Source organism: Ictidomys tridecemlineatus, chromosome 16 (assembly GCF_052094955.1).
Source record: "Ictidomys tridecemlineatus isolate mIctTri1 chromosome 16, mIctTri1.hap1, whole genome shotgun sequence".
Classification (NCBI taxonomy): Eukaryota; Metazoa; Chordata; class Mammalia; order Rodentia; family Sciuridae; genus Ictidomys; species Ictidomys tridecemlineatus.
The window spans coordinates 52,044,988-52,069,606 of NC_135492.1; the positions used below are offsets into that span (position 1 = coordinate 52,044,988).

The window sequence follows — 24,619 nt, forward strand, 5'->3', positions numbered from 1 at the left end:
CCGCGCGGCCCTGGCGCCTCCCGGGCCCGGGGATCAGCCCGCGCCCCGCCGGCCCCGCTCCGGCTGCCCGCGCCGCCGCGCCGCCGCCGCCATCTCAGCCATGGTGCGCGCAGGAGGCCCCGGCCACTCCCCGCGCCCCGGGCGCAGCGGCCGCCGCTGCGGACGGGCCCGCGCCGCCCCCCGCAGCCCCCCGCATGCTCCTCACTCCTCCGCCGCCGCCGCTGCCACCGCCGCTCCTCTGGCTCTGCCCCCCGCCGGGCCCGCCGCCGCCGCCGCCGAGCCCCCTCCCCTGCGCCGGAGCGCGCCGCGCGGCCGCCGCCAGCCCCGCCGAGGCATCCCGCGCCGCCCGGGCCCAGCCGGGCTGGGGGCGCCGCTGCGACAGCTGCGGGCCGGGAGGTGGCCGGGAGGGAGGCCGGGCCCAGGACGCAAGGTGGCGACAAGTCGCGGTTGGCCCCAGGTAACGGGGGTCTGGCGGCGGCGGCGCGCAGGGGTCACCCGGGCGTGAGCGGGGGAGGCCGCCCGGCACCGTGGGGTCGGGGAGGCCTCGGGGGCGGGAGCACGGGGACAAGCTACCCTCCGAAAGCTGGTGGTAATCAACGGTGGTGAAACTCATGGGAATCCCAAGCCCGCTGGGACTCCCGGGAGCCCTGCTGTGGGTGGCAGGGTGCTGGGAGCTTCACAAGCGTCCCCCCAACCATAACTACGGAGTTGGCTGCATTCTGAACCCCGCTGTATCCCTGACAAGGGACATCAGGGGCAAGGAGGGCGGGCAGAGCCGAGGAGCAGCAGTGCTGGGATGCCAATCTCACTTGGTTGGATTTCCAGGGCTGGACTCCCAGCGGCTCTGCAGCGTGCGCACTCCGAGTTACATCAGTGAGCCCGCTGAAGACAGACAGACGTCCAGGAAAGAGACCCAGCCTGTTCTCTTTAAGTGAAACCTGCTACTTTCCTCCCCGGATATCTATTTGCTGGGTAAGCCTGAGCCAGCAGCCCCTTGCTCTGCCCCTTAGCCACGCGGAATTCGTCCTGCAGGGCGCTAGTCTCACTGGACCAGCTCCACACCCCGTTCCTAGCCTCAGGGCCATCTTTCTGACCAGCGAGGGTCACCCTGCAGCCCTGTTCATTTCCTTCCAGCTCTTAGAATTTGTCAGGTGTTTTTATTTCTTCTTACAAGTCTCCAAGCTTCCTGAAGGCAGGGACCATGTCTGGCTGTTTTTGCGTGTGTGTTTGTGTTTGGGTTGCACTGTTTTGCCAGTGCGCAGCATGGTAAAGCCAGAATCAGGGAACATGGTGTTTCTCGGGTACTCATTTTTTTTTTAATATACAGAGAATCATTTCTTGCCCGCCCAATAAGACATGCCTGATGGACACTTTGATGGCCATTTCTAGGACCATGCAAGATCACAAGGGGCCTTGGATGTCAGGCTACGTAGGAGCCCAAACTAGTCTGTAAATAAGAAGGGGTCATTGAAGGTTTGGGGGGAGAGTGATGATATCCTTAGACCTGTGCTTCAGGCAGTGTGCTTCAAACTGTGTGTGCCCCCAAAGTCTCTGGGGATCCTGTTAAAATGTAAATGCTGATTCAGTAGGTCTAGCATGGGCCTGAATGCTCTCCATTTCTGACAAGCTCCTTGGTGACACTAAAGCTGCTAAGCCATTGTCTTCCCCTTAAGTATCTTGGCCTTTGAGAACTATTTGGAAATTGTTGTCAGAGTCTTAAGTGAGCACCTCTCTCAGAACCCCCAAGCGGATAGGGCAAGTGGCTGGCTGAGCAGACCCACAAATATATGTGGACAGAAATGAGAAGTTCATTGTGGAGGGTGTTTTGGTTGGGAATTGCATTTTGATCATAGCAAAAAGGCGGAAACAGGTTTAGTTTCCTCATGAAACAAGAGAAGTGGAGGTCCGTGGTTGCTGGCATTGATTGATTTAGCTGAAGGACTGACTGAATCTCTGAAAGGTTTTTGGCCCTTCCCTCATGACCAAAACAGGCTGCAGACAATCTAGCCGTTGCTTCTGCATTCCACACAGAAAGGCGACCAGGGAAAGAATGAGTGTTTCTAAGTCAGCGCCTCTCAGAAGAGCTTCCTAGAAGCCCTATGGGATAACAAGCACAGAGCGCTGGCTACCACTCTTAGCAAGGGAAGGTGGGAAATGGTTCCGGATGCCTTTCCTTACAGCCAGACACAGTCCTAGCGGAGATCCTGCCATTTGGGCCTCAGCATTTGGGCTGCCTCTGTCTTCTTGTAACCCACATGGGCACATTCCCTGGGCGCTTTACGGTGATGGCATCAGCAGGCTCCAATTACCGGAGCACGTGCCACCATGCCCCAGGCCACTGGTATTTAAGCATCGTCTTGGCCGTGCATGGTAAATGCTCTTACAACCTCTGCTTTGCAGATGAGGCTTAGAAGGCTTCCTGTTTTCTGGCTTTCTGCCACCCATAAGCATCAGAGCTGGGATCACCAGACAAAAAGCCTGAGTTCAGAGCCGACCCTTGCTACCACCACAAAGTCTGCCTCTTAATGAAAGAAAGCCCTTGAGTTTGTCAAGACGACCAGCAAGCAGACAGCAGATGCTCACGCGCACCCAGTCAGCCCCTCTGGAGAGGGAAGGATGTTTCAAAACAGCCGAGTCCAACGTTTAGACTTTGGACAAACAGAGGCATTAATGGCCCTGGAGCTGGAACCTCACCTTCCTGGTCCCTGAGTCAAAACCTTCCCCGCCTAGTTGAACTTCTAAGATCACGTGTTCTAACAAGTGCCCGTCCTCAACAAGCCACCTCACCCCTCGGAATCTCAGATGTCCCCGTTTGCAAAACGGGACATTGTCCTCCCGGTTATTTCTAGGGGTCTTGGGTTCTGCGGTTCATGAGGACACGGGAGGTAGATGGTCATGTAACCCAGTGGGGCGAGGTTTAGTCTTCAGAAAAGGCACCCAAGAAAAGCCATTAGTTCCTTCTTCTTTAAATTTCTGGGTTTTCCATTGCTACCTGGGGCCCAATGTGCTTCCATCTGGGGTTTGAGATTTGGTTTCATCATCTGCACAGAATCAAAGAACAGAAGCTGGCTGTCTTGCAGCCTTTATGAGTGTGCACGTCTCATTCTCAATGTTTGTGCAGTCAATCAATACGTAGGACCAAGCCGTTAGCATTTCATTGACCAGCATCCACTCCGTTTCCGCGTGCTGGTCCTAGGAAGTTTCCAAGAGACTTTTTCCTGCTTCCTTAGGACCCAGAGCATATCAGAGCAAAGCAGCTCTCAGAGGTTTTTCCTCTATAAATTTTTTTTTTATGTTTTGTTAATAACCAACCTTTTCCTTTTGCACGTAGATTTAAAGTTGGAATTTCCCCCCAAATCAGTTGTCACCTCTTTGATGCATGTGAAGAAGGTATGGCTGATAAGGGAGATCCTGACTGTTGAGGGGAGCTGGCCGGCTGGCCTGGATAGGTCCAGCCAAGGCCATGGGTTCCAGGGTCACGGAGCCATGTTGGCCACGGTCTCCTGGCCAGCCTCAGTCATCTACCAATGACCATAGTGGACTCCAAGTTAGAGACGGTTGATGCACTGAACTGCATCCCGGCTCTTGGAAAAGATGAGCTGATGTCTGAAGCCAGTGGATGCTAGATGACCAGAGCGGGGCACTCAGGCTGGCCCCTCCTCAAAAGGAACTCTAACTTCAAGAAGGGAAACAGGCTCTGGAGTCAGGTTGACTCTGCTTCATATCCAGGTCCCAAGGATGCACACTAACTGTGCATCCTTGGGAAAGTCCCTTGCCTACTCTGAATCTCTGAATCTCAAAGGCCTTGACGAGGAAGATGCAGTGACCCCATTAAATCCTGTGTGTTTCTTGCTGCAATATTGCAATGGAATCGACATAGATGCATTGAAATAAGGTTGGGAGTCATAATTCGGAGCCTACTTAAGATATCAGTTGTTATTTATAATTATGTTATTATACTCTTATAAATCTTTACAGTTTTTGGTCCCAGGGATTGAACCCAAAGGCACTTAACCACTGAGCCACATCCCTGGTCTTTTTATTATGTTTTATTAGAGACAGGGTCTCACTGAGTTGCTTAGGGCCTCTCTAAGTTGCTGAGGCTGGCTTTGAACTCAGGATCCTCCTGCCTCGGCCTCCCGAGTCACTGGGATTTACAGGCATGCCCCATCACGTCTGGCTGTATTTAAGTTTTCTGCAAGTTCCGCCTGGGATGATGGGACAAAATGGTTAAATGAGATCTACTTACAAAGAGCGTAGCACGAGGCATGCACTCAGTGGCGTTTTACAAATGGAAACTGTTGCTCTTTGCAAAATTATAAATGCCTTGGTGGCTTGAAGGACCCGCATTCCCCCCGCCCCAGCTCAGCCTCATGGACGCCCTGTGTGTGGTAGCTTCTCCGCGTTTCATGGCAAGGATGAATGCAAGTCCATAAATCAGGAATGTAAGAGTACACCTGTGTCCTAGAAACCCAATCTGACTGTGACTTGCCTTTTTATCTTGCTGCTAAGTTCCTTTGGTGCTGGTTCACTGACTTCGCCTGCTGCTTCTTCACATACCGAGGCCAGGCCGGTGCCCAGTGCCCCTGGGCATTCCAGACAGTGTGTGCCGGTGGGTGGGGATGGCTCACCTGGCATTGGCTCCTGGTTCCACTTTGCTTCTGACCTCAGCCACCGAGGGTCGCAGCACTCGGGTGTGAGAGCCTGGGCTGAGGTGCCCTGACTGTGGATCTACCCAGAGCCTCACCCTCAAGACTGTCCAGGAAGCCGGTGCAGGTCCCTGATCCCTGTGCCCCCTTCTCTCCTCCTTCCTCCTACATTTGCCTCCAAGGACACTCTGGAAGAGGATGATAATCCAGGTCTTTCTTGTCCTTTTGGACAATGTAATTAGCCAATTCCTCTGTGAATTTGTGGATTAAGGTGTTTGGAAAACGTAAGCCAGGAAGCACCTTCCATCAATGTGTCCTAGGCAAGGAAGCCAAGAGCCTACTTTCTGCTTGAATTTTTGGAAGGAAAGAGGAAAACGGAGGGAGAAAAATGATCAATATTTATCTCAAAGTTGTGTTTTTGCTGGCCGTAGTGGTTGAATGGCTGAAGGTACCTTTCTGTGTATATCCAGGGCATATTGTTGTAGTTCGTGTAAGCAAAATATGGTTTAGTGAAAATTTTTAACACGTGGTTTTTCTCCATGTGCTAAGAAATGCACTTGGACCACCCCCCCACCTCACACTGTACATAAAAATTAATTTAAAATCAATGAGAAGGTAAAAGTTAAAAACTCTCAGTAGAAAACACGACAGTACATCTTTATGACTGCAGGTCAAGCAGTGGTTCTCAGATGTGACACAAAAGGAGAGGAGAACAAAGAAAAAGATAAATGGGACTCATTAAAATTTTAAAAGTTTGTGCTTCAAGGGATGCCTTTGAGAAAGCCAATACACAACCTACAGGAGAGAAGAAAATGTGTCCAGATCATGTATCTGATGGACGATCTGTATCCAAAATGTATAAGAACTCTTAACTCAGTAATAAAAATACAAACAACCCAATTTGCAAAATGTCTGCAAAAGATCTGAGCAGACATTTCTCCAGAAAGATACACAAATGGCCAGTGAGCCCATGGGAGAGATGGTTGACATCACAGATCATTAGGAAAACTGCAAAGCCGTCTGAAATCCCACCTCACAGCATGTGTCTGTTACAAAACAGGAACAAATGGTGGCCGTGATCTGGAGAAATTGGGGTGCTATAGTGAAGCAGCTGCTTTGGAAAGAGTTTGGCAGAGCCTCAGAAAGTGAGGCACAGAGTTGTCTCCTAGGCCAGCGGCTCCATCTCTAGGGATCTACCCAGGAGAGCCCAGTCCTGACGAACACCTGTACACACTTTGCACTGCAGCAAGATTTCTTGCAACCAGAAGAAGAGGTGCAAGAATCCATCAAGGGATGAATAGAGAAGAACAGCTCACAGTGGGCAAACCAGAATGGGGGGGACAAATGTCCATACGATGTTATTCATTCACTTCACAGGATGATGATAATAATCTGTAGAAGAAAATCCTGGCTTGGGAAGCTCCTGCAGGATGCACCTTGAAAACATTATGCTAAAGGAAAAACCCTGAAACAGAAACCACATATTGTATGCATCCATTTATATGCAATGCCCAGCACAGAAAGCCCGATATGGGTATGGTGCATGTTTGGGGGCGATGGATATATCCTAAGATTAGGTGGTGCTGTGGCCTCAGGGAGCGTCCTTATTAGACGATGGTTGGGGCCTGACAGGGATGTGGGTCCTCATTCTGAGTGAATGAGGCCCTTGGGTCAGATTTCTTCTGTCTTTCTCTGAACTGTCTCCTGGAGTGTCACACCTGGCCACACGGCCATGAGAACCAGGTGGCCCTTTGGTGGGCTTCAGCATCGGCCTATTCTTGGGCTTTGATGCTGCAGTGACCTTGGGAAGGAGGGGGTATTGTGGTTTAGAGGTGAAGAGTCCCCCAAAAGCTCACATGTGAGAGGTGACATGATCAGGCTATGAGAACCTTATCCTAATTAATCCCCTGATAGGGATCAGCAGGGTGGCGACTGCAGACAGGTGGGCTGTGGCTGGAGAGGGGACCTAGGGAGCATGCCTTTGGTGTATATATGGTTTATATTTTGTTCCTGGGGAGGAACATTCTCTGCATCTTGGTTGTCCTGCCTGCTTTCCTCCTCCACACCCTTCCACCATGACGTTCTGCTTCACCTGGGCCCAGAGCAAAGGAGCCAGCCATCTATGGACTGAGGCCTCTGAAACCGCAAGTCCCCCAAAACCTTTTCCTCCTCTAAAATGGGTATTGGTAGGTCTTTTGGTCCCAGTGACACAAAAGGTGACTAAGGAATTCTTGTTCGGCGGATAGCTTTATATCTCAGTGCAAGAAAGAGCTGTCTTATTATTATTTTTTTTTTAAGATCCAGTAAAGCACTAAGGTATTTTGCGTTCATTATCTAATTCTTGCCTACAAAATGCTGTAGTCCCATTTTAGAGATGAGGAAGCCCAAGTCTTAGAGCAGTAGTGACCTAGTCCAGGTCAGGTAGTAGAGAGTGTCTGGGCATAAGGTAAAAGTCCCGTATGTCTGGCCCAGAAGTGTGAATTATTAAACCATACAGGAAGTGTGTCAAGTGATACAGGACTGAGGGAAACCAACCTGGGGGACATGAATAGTAAGGCTCACAGAGAGCTGTTGCCCTAGCACTCCGGCCCAGAGCACCCCTCCCTTCCCTCCTTATGCCAGTGCTCCCCTTCTCTGCCCTGCCACCCAAGTTGTCTCCCTGTTTCATTCTCCCATGTTGTAAGTAGGCTAGCAGCTTCCTGAGAAAGGTAAATATCTTAGAATCTTATGCATCTGCAAATGTCTTATTTTACCTTCACCACGATTGATAGTTTAGCTGGGAATAGAATTCTGCTAGGTTGGACCGAAGGGCTAATGGTGCTGAGCATTTTTTTCCCCTAATGCTATTGACCTCTGTGTATCTGCTTTGCAGATTTATCTGTTCAAATTTTTTTTTCAAATCTGTTCATATTTTTTTCAATAGGTCCTTTATTTTCTTATTATTGAGTTTTGAGAGTTCTTTCTGTGTTATGAAAACAAGCTCTTTTTCAGAGACGTCAGTTGTATATATTTGGTCCTGGTATGTGGCTTTTTGTTCTTTAATAGTGTCTTTAGAAAAGCAAAAGATTTTAATTTTGATGAGGTCCAGTTTATCCACTTGGATTATGATATGAATCATCCTTTTGTTGATTCTGACCTAAACCAGAGTCAAAGATTTTCTCCCTAGCAGTTTTATTACTTGGATTTAGATTTTACATTTTACATTTCATTATATTTCCATGGTTAATTATTTCTTATAAATGATAGGAGATATAGATTAAAGGTTGCCATTTTCCCACATGGATATTCAATTGTTCCAGTGCCCTTTATTTAAAGAAAAGTATTGTTTACTCAGTTGCTTTTATTCCTTTGACAAAACAATTTCATATATGTGTTGATCTATTTCTGTTCTATGCAGTTTTATCTACTTCCCTATCTTGATGTCACACTGTATTGACTATTGTGCTTTATAATGAAACTTAAAATCCAAAGGTTTTATTCTTCTAATTTTGATCTTTTTCCATTGTATTTGGCTCTTCTAAGTCATTAGTATTTATGTGTGTGTGTGTGTGTGTGTGTGTGTGTGTTAGGATCCAGCTGTCAAATTCTGCAGAAAAAAAAGATGTTGAGATTTTAACTGAGATCATATGAAAATCAACTTGAGGAGAAATGGCAGTCTAACAACTGCATCATTTTATACACAAACAAGGTATCTCTTCTTTTATTTGGGTCTTCTTTAATATCTCTAAGTAGTTTTGTACTTATCAGGGTTCAATTCTTGTATGTTGTGAAATTTATGAGCATTTCATGTTTTATGCTATTGTAGATGGTAATTTAAGAAATTTTACTTTCCAATTGTTTAATTCTAGCATATAAAAATAGAGTTGCTTTCTGAATACTGACTTTCTTTGAAGTTTTGTAAAGCACATCTGTCCTAATAGCTTTTTTTTTCTTTTGGGTAAATTCCAAAAGATTTTCTACATAGATGATCATGTTTTCCATGTTTGATGACAGTTTTACTTCTTTTCCAATTTGGATGCTTTTAATTTTTTTTTCTTGCCTTATTCCATTGGCCTTCACCTCTGATACCATTCTAAATAGATATGATAAGATCAAACTGCATTGGTCTCTCCCTTTGTATCAAAACTAAAGTATCCAGTTTTTGACCATTAAGAGTTTTATTTATTTATTTATTTATTTAAAGAGAGAGTGAGAGAGGGAGAGAGAGAATTTTTTTAATATTTATTTTTTTAGTTATCGGCAGACACAACATCTTTCTTTTGTATGTGGTGCTGAGGATCGAACCCGGGCCGCACGCATGCCAGGCAAGAGCGCTACCGCTTGAGCCACATCCCCAGCCCCTAAGAGTTTTATTAATTGTAGGTTTTTATAGATGCCTATAGATAAAGATGTTCTCTTCTATTCCTATTTTTCTGAGTTATATATATATATTTTAAATCAGGAGTGGATGTTGGATTTGGCAAATATTCTCTGCATCAGTTGATCATATAGATTTATATTTTTGGTTTATTAAATTGTTAATTATATTGATTGACATTCACAGGTTAAGCCAATCTTGAATTTCTGAGATAAATACCACTTAACCACAAAGATTATCACTTTTTTATACATTCTTATATTGTACTTAATAAAATTTTGTTTAGAATTTTTGCATCTATATTTGTGAAGGAGATTGATCTTTGACTTTATTTTCTTGTGTTTGCTTTGTTTGGTTTTTGTTTCAGGGCAAAGACTGACCTAATAAGAAAGTATTCTATTCTTTTCAAATTTCTTGAGTCTGTGTACAGTTGGTATTTTTTTTTTTCTTAAATGTTTGGTAGAATTCACCAGTGATGCCATCTGAGCCTGGAGTTTTCTTTGTTTTTGAAACTATATTCCATTTCTTTTATAAATATATAGTTGTGATAACTCTTTCTTCTTGAGTAAACTTGGAATTTGTCCTTGTTATCCATTTTGCCAATTCATTGGATGAAGTTGTGATAATAACACCTTATAGTCTCCTACATATCTAAATACATAAATTGTATTTATGTCACCTATCTCAATTTTGATATTAGCCATTTTTGTCTTCTCCGGTTTTCTTTGTACTGTCTAGCTAGAACTTTTTTTTTTTTTTTAATTTCAAAGGACCATATTTGGGGTCATTGATTTTTCTGTATTACTTTTCTGGCTGCTCTTGGCATTTTCTTTCCGTTCCATGTGTTCTATATTTCATCTTGATTTTCTTCCTTCTATTTGAGTCCAGTAGGCTTCTGGTATCTAGTTTCCTCATGTGGGAGCGGAGTTCACTAATTTGGGGTCTTTCTTACAGCATTGTCTTAAAGTTGTCTCTAAGAACTGTTCAAGCAGCATCCCTTGACTTGATACGTGGGTCTTCATATTCACCCGTTTCCCCTCTGATTTGTCTTTTGGTCCACAGGTCACACAGAACATGGGTTGCTTAGTTTTTAAGTATTTGGGGATTCACAAAGCTCGAGGTCTTTACGATTTCTGATTTGACCCCATTGTATCAGAGAATATACTTACTCCACTCCAATTCTGTTAAATTTATTGAGACTTATTTGATGGCCCAGAACATGATCTATCTTGGTGACAGCCCATGTGCACTTGAATATGAGCTGTGTGATGTTTGGTGGAAGGTTCTGTCAGTGTCAATCAGATAAAGTTGGTTGATCGCATTCAGATCTTTTGTGTTCTGACTGATATTCTCCCTGGTTGGATCTGTCTTTCTCCTTGCACTTCTAACCATTTTTGCTTCATGTATGTTGGGGCTCTCTTTGGAGCAACATTGGAGCAATGATGTTTAGAATTATGATGTCGTCTTGGTGAGCCAACTCGTTTCTCAACTGGCCTTCTTTATACCTGGTAATATTCTTTGCTCTGAAATTTACTTAATGTGATATTAATATAGCCTCTCCAGTTTTCTTTTGAGAGTGTTTTCTTTCTGCAGTTTTCTTCTTTCATTCCCTTTTTTAACATGACATACTATTTTATTGTAGGATCCGCTCATAAAAAAAAAAAAAAAAAGCTAAGGATCAAAATAACTTCTGATTTTGTTCACAATCTCAGTCTGGGATTTCAGGGTAGGTGCCTGTGTTTTTGTGAGTTCAAGACCTGTGGGTTTTAGTGAATTGTTACAGTTCTTTTGCTCCTTTAACAGTTTTTCTCATGTGCTCCTGGCAAATAGTAGATGCTGTTTAAATAGTTGAAAGTTTTTAATATAGCACACAGAAAGAAAATATTCGGTCCTTTACTTTTTGCTATGTCTGTCTTTTAAGTTAAAGTGCATGCTTGTAGAAAGCATTCTGTTGGGTCTTGCTGTTTATCCATTCTAACAATCCTTAGCATCCCCCCAGGGTGTGTAGACTGTTTACAATTAGCATGGACATTGGGATGGTAAGAGAAACTGAAGTTCATCATCTTGCTATTTGTTTACCACTCATCTTACCTGCTCTTTGTTCCTTTTCCCCCTCTTTTTATGCCTTCTGTTAGATTAATACAATATTGAGTCTGATTTCCTTTTAATTTCATTGCTGGAAGAATAGCTGTGAATCTGCTGTGCATGTGTTTGATTTTGGTGTGGTGGGCACATCTTCAACTTACCACCGTCCACCTGCATGTGATCTTTTTTTTTTTTTTAAATATTTTAGTTGTAATTGGACACAATACCTTTATTTCACTGATTTATTTTTATGTGGTGCTGAGGATCGAACCCAGGGTCCTGCACATGCAAGGCTCTACCGCTGAGCCACAACCCCAGCCCCCTGCATGTGATCTCGACTGTCCACATGGTGTATGAGACCTGGCCACGGCACCCTCTTGTTTCTTACTCCAGCCTTTGTACTGTCCTTGTCGGATACTTCTTTTGTCTGTTATGAGACCCACACTCCATGGTTGTTATTTTTTGTTTAAACTGTCCATTAACCTCCAGGGATTTTTAAATGATGAAGTTCTCTTTCATTTGCTCAGTTGACTACCATTCCCAGTGCTGTTCAGTCTTTTCTGTAGATCTCAGCCCTTCTGATTCCATGATGCTGCTCCTGCAAGAGAGTCCTGTGCTGTTGATCCTCTGGAGATGGACACTTTCAGCTTTTGCATGTCTGAAAGACTCTCTTTCTCTGTTTCATCAATTTTTCTCTATTAATATATCTGTTCTTGATTTCAAGGATTTTACTCTTTATTTTCTCTTCCCTTCTGCTTGCTTTTGGGTTTGCTTTTCTCTCTCTCTCTCTCTCTCTCTCTCTCTCTCTCTCTCTCTCTCTCTCCTAGTTTTTTTTTTTTTTAAATGTAGGAATTTAGATCACTGATTTGAGATCTTTTCTCTACTCTGGTGTAAGCATTGGATGTTATCAATTTCCCTCTCACCAGTGCTTTAGCTGCATCTGACATATTTTAATACATTGTCTTTTCATTCATTTCAGGTGGAACTATATTTAAATTTCCTCTGATCTTTCCTTTTTAATCCATATGAACATTGTGTAATTTTCAAGCATTTGGAAATTTCATCCCAGATTTTATGCCATTTTTTTTTTTTGGCAAAAAAAGTGAGATGGCATCATTATGTGTATTTTTTTTTTAATTGCACTGGTCTTACTTAAAATCATTTATTATTAAACTGTCTTTGGTGTAAAATCAGGATGTGTGGAATACTCACAAATATTCCTTAAAAATGAATAGTTCAAATGAATGCATGTCATTTCTTCATGGAAGTTTGGCAAACATTTTCCTAGTCCGGGAAAAAAAAAAAAACATATTCAGTGTTATTGATTTGGCATAACAGTCAAAATCTTACACTTGAGAAACCTTACCACTGTACTGAGAAGTGCGTACTTAGAAAGTTGAATGTTCTGTCTGAAGATTCTGTGCTGTGGTTGTTGTTTTTGTTGTCTGATGCGGCACCCTAGGTGCCCCTCATGTGACGTGTTTATAGGCTATAATCAAGCTATGCGAGCCAGCTTTTGGACATACAGTGATGTGCACATGCACTGAGAATTCCAAGTTTACAGCTTGTGGTATGCAAGAAGACAAACATGTATCCATGGGCCACTGTGGACTATGTCACTGCTCAGTTCACTTTGAAGCGACAAAATCACACCTTGCAACAGTCATGTAACGGAAGGTGAGAAATCAATTTTTGGACTGAAAAAAAAAAAAAACAGGGTGCAACAATCATGCAGCAGTGAGGGTTTTGCGGTGAAATGCAGTCACTTAGATTTGTTTTATTATCTAAGTATATAATCCGTCTTCCTGAAGGTTTCACATGCTCCTGAATAAAAAAAAAAAAATGTGTATTCTGTTCAAGTGCTGTACATGGCTATCTGATTCTGTTGGCTGGTTTTGTTACCTATTTCTTGTGTATCTTTGCTGATTTTGTCTGTCTCTGAGAGGACTTCTGTCAAAATCCTCAGCTATCATTGTAGATTGCCTATTTCCCTTTCAGGTCTGTCAAGTTTCACTTTGTATGTTTTCAAGCATTGTTGTTTGGTGCATATGTGTTTAGAATTTCATGTCCTCCCTATGGGTGGATCCTTTCGCAATTACACTATAAACTTTGCCCTGAAGTCGACCTTATCTGAAGTTGATGTTACTTTTGGGAGAGGAGTCACGTGATGTAAATTTTCCCATCCTTTTCCTTTCCGCCTACCCATGTGGTTCTTTTGGAGCATGTCTTCTGTAGATAGCATTTTGTTGGATCATGATTTTTATTGTCGTTGGTTAATCCACTCTAACCTGTTGGAAGTCAGTGTCTGAGCCTCCTGCCTGGCCTTGCTGGTTTGGGCACGGTGGGATCACAGTTTGCCATTGTGTTGGCTACCACGGTTCTGCGTAGGAGCATTTTAATTGCTGGACTTTTCCTTTCCTGGCCCCTTGGCTAGAGGAAGCAGACTTTTCTTGTCGGTCCTCACGGGTGCTTCTGGGTTCCACTTTCCCCAGCTCCAAGTCTGGGAGACTGAGGCAAAAAGAAAACCCAGAGAACTCACCATGGTATGTGCCTTGGACCCCAGGGTCCCTGGCTGGGTCTTATCTTTTATTGTCATCTAATGTTTCCCTCTGTATAGCATTCACGGTTTTGCTGTGCTCAACAGGAGACATCCCAAAGCCTGTCCCTCCATGTCCACTACAGATTTCTTCTGCATTTTATTTATCTGTCTGTCTAACTATCTATTTTGGTATCAAGATTGGACCCAGGGGTACTTAACCACTGAGCCACATCCACAGCCCTTTTTATTTTTTTTATTTTGGACATGGTTTTTCTAAGTTGCTTAGGGCCTCACTAAATTGCTGAGGCTGACCTTGAACTTGCCATCCTCCTATCTCGGCCTCCTGAGCTGCTATCTGCACTGTTTTTTGAAGAGCTGTTTCTCTGGGTACAGACTCTAGACTGCAGTGTTTCTTTTTTCTCTCAGTACTTTAAGGAGATTTGCCATTATCTTCTTAGCTGTGTTATTTCCTATGAAAATTTCTCTAACCTTGCTTTTGTTCCTTGGTGTAGAATGTGTTGGGCTTTTTTTTCTGATATTGAGCAATTGAACCATGCACTCCTTGGTGTGACTGAGTTTCATATATCTTGTGCTTGGGGTTCGTTGGTTTTTTTCCCAGCCCTGGGGGTAGAATGCAGGGCTTTGCATGCTAGCCAAGCCTCCACCACGGAGCTGCACGCCAGCCCTCATGGACATTCTTGGGTTTGTGGCACCTACAGTCCTTCTCCAGACACAGATGACAAACCCTAGGTGGCTGTTAGCTTGCATCTGCCTGTCCCTCTGCTGTTCCTCTAACGCGTGTCCATGTGCTTGGCCACCAGCCCTGGAAGCACCCAGCCCACAGGGCTCTGATTTGAACACTCTGGGGCATAATGCACATGCTTTCCCGAGCACCCATTTCTCAGGTGCTGCCCAGGGTTACAGGGAAGGTGTTCTCAGGAGGAGTCTGCAGTGTTAGCAGCGCAGGCAGGGAACCAGGCAGTCTCGGGCTGGTCCTCCAAGCCGCTGGCCACTGGAGGTGAATGTTATTTTCCATTCTGAGCCTCTGGTGTATAAATGGATCATACCTGCCTGCTGCGGCTGAGGCATGGATTAGGTAGGAAAGTGTCAGCATGTAGTTAGACACTAAAGGACTGTATGATTTCTGCTGGTGTTTTTCTTTAGTAAACTATTTTGTAAAATACTTTTGGGTTTACAGCAAAATGGAGCCGATGGTCCAGGGGTGCCCCTCAGGCCGCACCCCACGTGCACACTCCCCTTCCTTATCGACATCTCACACCAGAGTGGAGCGTTCCCTAGGGTTCCTGAGTCTATGTCAACGGGCTGTCACACAAAGTGCAGAGCTTCCGTCAGGGTTCACGCTTGGTTTTATACATTCTGTGGCTTTTGACAAGCAGATGATGGCAGGTGTCCACCGGCAGAGTACCATGGAGAGTAGATTAACTGCTGCAAATCCCTGTGCCCCTCGTGGTCATCTCCCCCCTCCCCAGCCCTGGCCACCACTGATTCTTTGACTGTCTCCCTAGTTCTACCTTTTCTGGAACATCATATATTGGAATCGTAGAGTCTGTGACCTTTGCTGCAGACTGACTTCTTGATACGCATTTAGGCTTCCTCTGTGTCTCTTATGGGCTTGATAGCTCATTTCTTTTCAGCCATGAATAATTTCCCATTGTCTCCATTCACCATGGTTCACTGACCGACCCACCTGCTAAAGGACATCTTGATTTCTTCAAAATGAGGGCACTTACGGATATAGCTGCCTTAGATATTTGTGTGTGGGCTTTTGTGGGGACATGAGTTTGCAGCTGCTTTGGGTGAGGTCTAGGACGGATCTTACGGGAGAGTCTGTCTCATTTTGTAAAAAACTGCCGGGCTGGCTTATTTCACTTAGCGTGACGGTGGTAAAGCACTTGCTTCGCACGTGTGAGGCCCTGGGTTCGATCCTCAGCACCACATTAAAAAAAAAAAAAAAAGTAAATAAAGATACTGTTTATCTACAACTGAAAAAAAAAAACAAGATTGCTGACTCTCCTCCGGGGTGGCTGGAGCAGTCTGCCTTCCCAGCAGCAGTGACTGAGTCCCTGCTGCCTCGGCCTCACCCGCCCTGGGTACCGTGGGTGGTCTGGGTTCTAGCCCTCCTTAGGGGCCTGTGAAGGCGTCTCACTGCAGCTTCAATCTGCCCTTCCCTGGTGACAGGACGCTGATCTTTAGACATGCTGTTTGCCGTGAGTGTCTCTCCAGTGAGATGTCTGGTCAAGGCTCCTGCCCACGTGAACACCAGGCTGCTCCTTTTCTTATTGCTGAAGAGGTTCTTTATGTATCGCGGGGCTGCGGGGATTTTTTTATTTGGATCATTGTTTTTCTGAAGAGCTTGAGGCTTCCTCGAGACCTCGCGTTCTAGGCTGTAACAGACACACACACACACACACACACACACACGTCTCTCTTCTCTCTTTTGGAGGGAGGTGGAGAAATGATCTTCACCTGAAAACAAAGGAAAAAGACCCAACGCTCCTGTAGGTTGCCTCGATCAGAAGGAATGTCAGGCTGCCTCCGGAGCAGAGCTGCAGCCTCCCTGGGACCCTGCCCTCAAACGCTGGGATTGGCTCACATGCCTGTGTATCAGGAGTCACGGGGCCTCTGGGCATCATGGGAATCTGTGGGTAAGGAGGGCCTTGCTGTCACCAGTGGTGGGGACCTCACACCCGGAGCATGTCCCTTCAGCTACCAGGGAACGGTGCTGGCTTGGACCACTGCCAGGTGCAGGTGCCCCAGAGTGTGCCCCCCACCAAGGCGGCGCCCTCTGACCCTCACCAGGTTCCTATCATGGGATTCATTTTCAATTTAATTTTTTTTTTAACCTAAGCACGGATTCTTTTGCAAGTAATTTTAATTCTCTGTTTGAGGAGCGTGCAGCCCTGTGGCTGTATGTTCCTTTCTAAGATAAAGGAAATGATGGTTTTTAATGCAGATTTGAAAGAGAGTGGATTCCCGCCAACACTTCCATTCCAGGGAGATGAGCACTCCACAGCCATCCCCGTGTGATGGAAAGACATCCTGTTTCCATGACAACTGCTGCTCACCAGCTTGCCTGGTGAAACACGTGTTGGGATTCTTTCTTTGATAGAAGATTTGACCAAACACTGGGGTTCCAGTTTCTTAATTCCAATCATTCAGTTTCCATTTGGGGCCATTCGTTTCCTTGGAACCTGGGCTGGTTTGGAGACAAACCTGAAGCCCATTTTAGAGGTCAATCCACCTTCCCAACCCAGGGAGAGGACTTGCCGGCCAAAGCCTTGGGAGCACAGGAAATGGAGGTGCTTTCGCAAGCAAGTCGTGAGCATTTCTGGTGTCTTCCAGCTGAATTAAATCAACAGAGATGATGCAGCAGCTTGTTAAGAGGCTGTGTGATTCTGCAAAGCGTGATTCCGTTGCTCATCTCCATCCGGATGGCACCAGCAGAAGGCTTGTTCCTTCACTGGTGATTTACTCCTTGCCTTTATGGGTGGTTCGCATTCTCGAACAGCTAAATTCTGAGTCTTGCAAGGACTGTGGTTTTATTAATGATTTTCTCTCAGAATGAAAAATAGAAAATTCCTTGCATCGGTCACCGTGCTTTTGCAAAACCTGAAAAAATACGGTATTGCATTTTATTGACAAGATGATATTTGATCTAACAAAATATCTTAGTCCAATAAGATAAGAAAAAACATCCACCTTAGGCATTTGAGGGATGTATGGCAGTCAACTCTTTGTGGCTGGGACTGGAATACCCAACAGGAATAAGTTACAGGAGGTGCAGTTGGCTTTGGCTCGTGGTTTTGGAGGCACAGTCCATGGCTGGATGGCTCCAAGGCTCTGGGCTCCAGGTAGACAGCACATGGTGGTGGAAAGGCATGGAGGAGGGCAGCTGCTCAGCTCATGGCAGGTGGGAAACAGGGAGGGACAGGGAGGGCCTGCAGGGAGGTGAGACACTTCCTTTCCAGGATGCAAAATGGTGAACACCTTCTGCAGCCACGCCCCACCTCCTACAGTCCCCGCCCTGTCAGACCCTTCTCACTAGAAGGACTAATTAGATCACAGCCCTCACCGTCCAGGTCCGGTCACTTCACCACGGAACATTCCTGGATTCACACAGGAGTCTTAGGGGACACCTCATGTCCACACTATAACAGGATGATAGGAGGCTGGAGCCACGTTTAGGAGAATTCAGAGAATTCAGAATACCAGAACCTGGTAGACGTTGACAAGACAAAGTGAGTCTGATCTACCTCCAAGGACACCCTCAGTGACAGTCAATATTGGTGGCACGGAAGTGGGAAGTCACCTGTGGGGCACCGTCCTCAGTTAGAGCCCGTGTTCTAGAACAGCAGTTCCATGTCAACGCGGGCATATGGCTAGCTGTGTCCCCATAAATGTCATAACGTGCAGCGGAACCCCAGGGCCCGGTATGTGGGGATGGAACCAGACAAGACGAGAGGGAGGACCCACGGCACCTGTCTGTACCGGGAGGGTCCCCTCACTGCTGGTGGCGAAGGAGAGGGACTTTGGCTTCTGTTTTTACTTTTGTTTGTTTGTTTGGGGGAAGAGCCAGTTATTGATGAACACAGTGTCTCCTTTAAGCTGACTCAGACACAGAGTGACCTGAGACAATGTATCCATATCAAGCAACAAGGTCTCCCTGCCCGGCCTCCTCCTGCCTCCTCTTTCCCATTTCTGTGAGATTCCCTTGCATGGCTTGGAATGACTGAATATGGTAGGTGATATTTTAAAAAAAGTAACAGGTCCCTCGTGTCCATGACCAAATAAAGCAAGCACTGTTTTCTGTCACCTCTGGGACACCATGGAGAAGCAGCAAAAATGGAGGTGTGAATGGTCCCTGAGTGGGGAAGCCAAACCCCATGAGGGCAGGGATTTCTTCCTCCTCCTCCTCCCCCTCCTCCTCCCCCTCCTCCCTCTCCTCCCCCCTCCCCCTCCTCTTCCTCCTCCTCCTCTCCTCCTCCTCCTCCCCTTCCTTCTCCTCCCCCTCCTCCTTTCCCTCCCCTTCCTCTTCCTTCTCCTCCTCCTCCTCTTCTTCCTCCTCCTCCTCTTCCTCCTTTTCCTCCTTTTTCTCCTCCTCCTCTTCCTCCTCTTCCTCTTCCTCCTCCTCCTCCCTCCTCCCTCCCTCCCCCTTTTTAGACACACATGACAGTACAGTGCATTTGGACATATTATACATACATGGGGTATAACTTATTCTAATTGGAATCCGTTCTTGTGGCCTTACACTGGCCATAGGTCTGACTTATTGTACTGTCTTTCCTATTCCTAGCCTCTCTCCCTTCCCTTCATTCCCTGGTCTCTAATCCAGTGAACTATTCTCCAACCCCCCCCCCCCGCCCCTCAGTGAGTGTTAGCATCTGCATAACAGAGAGGACATGCAGCCCTTGGTATTAGGGGACTAGCTTATTTCCCTGGACATATTATTTCACTTAGCACTGATAGTCTCCATTCCACCCATTGACCAGCCAATGCCATGATTTCATTCTTCTTTATGGCTGACTAACATTCCATTGTGTTACCACACTTCATCCACCCATGTATTGGTTCCAACCTTAGCTACTGTGAATTGAGCTGCTATAAACACTGATGTGGCTGTGTCACTATAGTTCACTGATTTTAAGTCATCTGGGGGACAGCTGGGTCAAATGGTGGTTTCATTCCAAGTTTTCAGAGGAATCTCCCCACTGCTTTCCAGAGGCTTGCACCAATTTGCAGTCCCACCAGCAATGTACGAGTGTGCCTTTTCCCCACATCCTTGCCAACACTTACTGTTGTTTGTATTTTTGATAATAGGACAGGGATTTTGTAACTGCAGGGGTTTCTTTGTCCTAAACGCTTGTAAAGTGTCTTCCTATTTTCTAACGAAGCACTTTGCACAGTGACAAGGGCTCTGATAAAATCATGCAGTTTGAAAACAAACAAACAAACAAATAACGGTGGCTTCGTTTTAAAAACTCTTTTCCTTTCTGATGGTGCTCATCACTTGGTAGTGGCTTCTCCAGTTGTGACCTACTTAGCTTAAAGAAACAAGCGACCTGTAAGGAATTTCCATCTGGGCTTTCGTGAAGGAAATATTCTAGAAGGGCTCCCACGGCAGGAGCATTTCTTCATAAGCTTCTCCCAGGCCTGCAAAGGTCCGCTGTACCACAGGGAGCTCAGGCTGGGCACGCAGTAGGGACAGACGGTGCAGGTGGCCACGCGGTCACTTCCCGACATTTTTTCTGAGTGAGTGGATGTTTTCTGCATGAATATTTCTTTCTTTTGTGGATTTCTTAAAATTTCCTCTCTTTATGATCACTTTTCCCTTTAAAAAAAGCAAGTGGGAAACGCATATTTGGGTGAGAGGTCTGGGGTTTTGTGTTGTTTGTTGTGCTGTTTGTTTTTGGTTTTAGTCCCAAGGAAGGGCCATTAGCAGAGCCAAGGCTGCAGATGCCCTGGCCCCGGGAACGTGACTTCTGTCTCCGTGAACTTCTGGGTGGGTTCTTTGTTTTGGTTGTTTGTTGGGGTCTTGGTAGACCTTGGACCTGGACCTGCACTAAGGAGGGATGCTCTTGATGGTGCTTTGTTCCCCCAAATTGTCTTAGACATTAAAATTTGGTGCATAGAAGAGAGAGAGTTGAAAAATGAGTAGGAGCCCTTGCTGTAAAAGGTCCAGGGACCTCCCATGGCTCTGCTGTCTTACCTCAGCCTGGTCCCCCTGTGCCAGGACCTCAGGACATGAGGCCAGGCAGGCAGTGCTCTGCGGACCTGCTCCTAGCTGACCAGCCTCTCCAGGTGGCCCAGGATCAGGGGTTTTCCTGGACTTGGCACTGGGACCTGGGCCTCCAGTGGTTGAAGCAGGACAGTGCCAGGCTACCTGGGACCGTTGCCTCTGCTACGCACTCTACAAGCTGGTCTCTGACTCCTGTGGCAGAGAAGATGCAGGGTTGTCCCCAAAGGAATCACAGAAAGAAAGCTAGGACCAACGTCACGTGACATGGTGCGACTGACATCAGGCCTCATCATGTGTCCGAGCCCGCACCCGGACACACCCACTGTGCAGCCAGGACAGGGGACCCAGAGGGTGGACTCCTCCAGACCATCACTGCCCAGCGTGGGCTCAGGCATGCATTTTAGACCTTCCTCAGATCCCAGTGTTTCCCTACTGACCATCTTTTCTTGCCTTTTAAAACTCACTGAAGGGCACGTGGAGACCTGCCAGCCCCGTCACCTGCCCACTGATGGCCACACCTCTGTTTGCTTGGCTGGTCCCCAGATATTATTGACCACCTCTGCATCAGAAGCCAGTGACCAGCAGAGGGTGTTGACGGAGGGTTGTGCATGATGGACGCGGACCCTGGGGACAATCTAAGTGCCCAACAGAGGTGGTCCTGAGGACCTCACTCAGAAGCCGCAGACCCAACGCAGATGCCACGGGGACCTTCCATGAGCAAAGAAGAACATGGTCACTCCCCAGGGTTCCCGGCCAGGGAGAGGGGCTCCTGGGGACAGGAGTGTGGGGACCTGCTCAGCCACGGCTCCAGGATTCTCTGGCCTGTCCTGCAGTGGATCTTTCCTCGGTCCTTGGAGAAGCCTAAAGAATGTGGATGCTCGGAGAAGAGAAGTTCTCGGGCGAGAACGTGGAGGTGGGAGTGGAGTGTGTGACCACGTGGGGGCAGGATCCTGAATGTCTCAGGGGCTTGGGGGGTGGTGGTGGGGCCAGGCCTGCCCAGGAGCTCCTGTTGGGGCAAGGCCGAGTGCGGATGGATGCTCCCAGGAGTGGGGCAGATCTGTTTGGAAATATCTGTATTTCCAAATTCTGTCCATAGATATATTTTTCAAGTCCACATATTTAACATATACGTCCGTATTTCCAAGTATATGTAAATGTGTAATATTTTTACACACACACACACACACACCCCAAAATGTATTTGGAAACGTGCCTGCAGCTGCATTCTGGAAGGTGTGTTGCCGTGGGCAGGACGCTGCAGGCTCGACTGGAGATTTCAGCTGTCAGGCTTTGAGGACAGATATATGTCAGGAGTTGACCAAACAGGCTGTCCACGGCGAGGAGAAAGTGGCAGAAGAGAAACAGGAGAAACTGCAGACAGTCACAGGCTCCTCCGGGCAGTCAAGGTCTGTTGCCTGCCCAGATCACTTCCTGATGGCAGTGGTGGCACCAGCTGGGTGACCCGCCTGTGCCAGGTGGGGGGGCTGCAGAGATGAGGGAGAGAGGCCGCGTGGGAGAGGGCACCGCCTGAATCGGGTGGAGGCTTGGGCTGGGGAAGGGCCACCCATGCACAGTGGAGGCAGCCGCAGGTGCAGGTGCCCACGGCCCCCGAGCGACGTGGAGTGGCTTGTCCAGGGGATAAAAAGGCAGGAGAAGCACAGGAGGAGCCTCACTCTGTGGGCACTGGAAGGACTTCAGCCAGGTCCTGGGAGCTGTCAGAAGCCAGTGTAGCACATTCTAGGGCCGGTCCATCTGGTGCCTGGGCACTACTGTGTCATGGCCATCTGTCCAGGCTGGAACTCAGGTGAGGGGCCAGGGTTGGGGGCACCATGGGAATGAAGAAGGAAGAGGGATGCGAGTCAAAGAGGATGAGGGCCCTAAGACTGACAGGGGGGTGCCCGTGAAGAGTGGGGCCACTGAGGCTCCCTGCCCCTTTGCACAGGGACCATGTACAGCCAGCTTCTTCCCTGAGCACACTTACCCCATATTACTTCCTGACTCTGGACTCCACCTTCACGGTCTTTGGGATCCAGCTAACAGGGGTGGAGCTCTGTCTGTGTGCAGCTTGTAGAAGGAGAGCCCTCGCTGCCATCTCTGTGTCCCAGATGGAGGGCCCCCTGCTGAGCGTGGCTGATGACTTCCTGGGGTCGCAGAGCTAGCTCACAGCAGAAGCAAGCTTGTTTGACGCTGAGATCCGTCTCCCTCCAAGCAATGTTGCGAACCCACACTGCAGGCTGCCCTGACACCCCCAGTGTCCCCGGACTGGCCTCCCAGCCATCAGCCTGGGGCTGACCCGCTCTGGCTCTGCTGGAAGCCTGGGGCCCGTTCCTTCTGGCGCTGCTGTCTGTCGGGGACCTGGTGTCTGCCATCTAGCGGCCACTGCCTTCTTTTCTCTTGAGAGCTTTTAACAGAAAGGAAAACAGAGTTCCCACGGAGAAGCCAGGCCTGAGTATTTATAGCATCACACCCTGTAAACAGGAAACTTCCAGGCTTAGAGGAGGAGCCCCGGGACACACTGCCAGTGGGTTCCTGCAGCCGTGCAACACACACCGAATCACCACACACACCTGCAACGTCAGGCCCCAGGCAGGGGGGTCTGTCCCTCCTCCTTAGTCATGCTCACTAGTGAATCTCTCCAGAGCCCGTGCTGGGGCGTCTGCATAGCAGGCATGGACAAGTGTGTACTGGATGTGGAATTACTGACCACCCAGCATTCACTCTGTCCTTATTGCACACCAACGCCTTTGAGATGAATCTTTTCTTTTTCTGATACTAGGGATTGAACCAGGGGCACTTAACCACTGAGGCATATCCTCAGCCCTTTTTTATATTTTGTTTTGAGACAGGGTCTTGCCAAATTGATCAGCACCTCATTGCTGAGGCTGGCCTTGAACATGACATCCTCCTGCCTCAGCCTCCTGAGTTGCTGGGATTACAGGCATGCGCCACTGCACCCAGCTACATTTCTCTTTAAATCTTAATGACGGCTTTGGAAATCTGGACTGTCAGGGTACCTGCTCCTCAGGTGTGGGGACTGAGGTGCAGAGAGCATAAGGATCTTGCTAGGTTTGGGAAGCAGTGGCTTTTGGCTCGGGTTTTCCGTCGAGGAGACTGGGTGTGTAGGCACTGTTCTTGTGCACCTCGCTGTGTGCCACTTTGTGTATGTGGCTTTGCCACCCGGTAGACAAGAGTAGAGTCCCCTCTGGAGGACCTCCCGCATTTCCCATGCCTGTCTGACTACGGAGGACAGGTTCCCTTCTTGCAGTGCTGCGACAGGTCATCTCAGTGGAGGAAAGGTTCCCAGCCAGCTCTGTGGCTCTGGGGCTTGCGTGGTGTCCCTGAGCCTCAGCTTCCTGGTTGCTTGAAGGCGAAGACCAAGTTAGGATCCCTGCCTTCCCATCCAACTCCACCGTTCTGTGTTCCTATGACATCCCAGGGAGCAGGAGGAGAGTGGAAGAGAGAGGACCACTTGTAACTAGGCAACCAGCGCCCGCCTCACCCATGTTGCCATGGTGATGGTGAAAGTTGGGCTGATGGGATTACCAGCTCCTGCTAATTGCACATGAGCTCTCAAGGTCTCTGTCTCTGGCTTGCTTGCTCACTGGCTCTGACTTCCTCCTCTTCTAGGAACTATGGGGAGACCTCCTCCTCTCCTCCCTGTGCAGCCTCCCCAAGGTGGCCTGGATGCACTGGAGAGGACCTGGAAATGGAGGCTGACTGTTCCTCCGAGTGACTGTGTGACCTTGAGCAGGTTACCCAGCTTCTCTGGGCCTCCATCTCCTCAGCTGGAAAAAATAAAGGTGTTGGAATAGTGATGCCTGGGTCAGGTTCTTCCTGGATCTCCAATCCTTTGATGCCTAGGGAGCATGTCAGGGGAACAGACCACACGGTTACTAGGCAACCAGCAGGCACCCTGCCCAAGTTGCCTTGGTGACTAGATGCTGGAGGGGAGGGAGTCGCTGCTGCAGCTAATTGCTTAATTATTTATGAGTGCCTCAAGTCCTTCTTGTTGTTTCCCTTGCTAGGGGCTGTGGGGTCACCTTCTCCTCCTCTCTCCTGCCACCCCAAGTCGTCCGAGTGGCGTGTTATGCAGTGGGGGAGCGCCCCGGCCTGGACCTCAAGCCGCCCACCTTCTAGTCCCGCCTCCCTCCCTAGAGCTGTGGCCTCAGGTAAGTGGCCTCGCTGCTCTGGGCCTCAGTTTCCGCGTTTGTCAAGTCGTAGGTTTGCTCAGG

General features: G+C 47.7%; 1 protein-coding gene across 1 annotated transcript; it reads left to right on the top strand.

The window, feature by feature from the left end:
* Positions 1-18: 18 nt before the first annotated feature.
* On the top strand, positions 19-24,548 carry LOC144371192 (uncharacterized). Its single transcript, XM_078033600.1, has 2 exons — positions 19-457; positions 24,413-24,548. The coding sequence occupies exons 1-2, from the start codon at positions 195-197 to the stop codon at positions 24,522-24,524; spliced, it is 375 nt and encodes a 124-aa protein (XP_077889726.1). The 5' UTR covers positions 19-194; the 3' UTR covers positions 24,525-24,548.
* Positions 24,549-24,619: the final 71 nt, after the last annotated feature.

What these genes read in the sequence shown, in the direction of transcription:
- LOC144371192 (XM_078033600.1), top strand. Translation starts at nt 195, where the DNA reads ATGCTCCTCACTCCTCCGCCGCCGCCGCTGCCACCGCCGCTCCTCTGG. An exon ending in CAAGTCGCGGTTGGCCCCAG is followed by an intron (nt 458 to 24,412) that starts GTAACGGGGGTC and finishes TTCCCTTGCTAG; the next exon opens with GGGCTGTGGGGTCACCTTCT.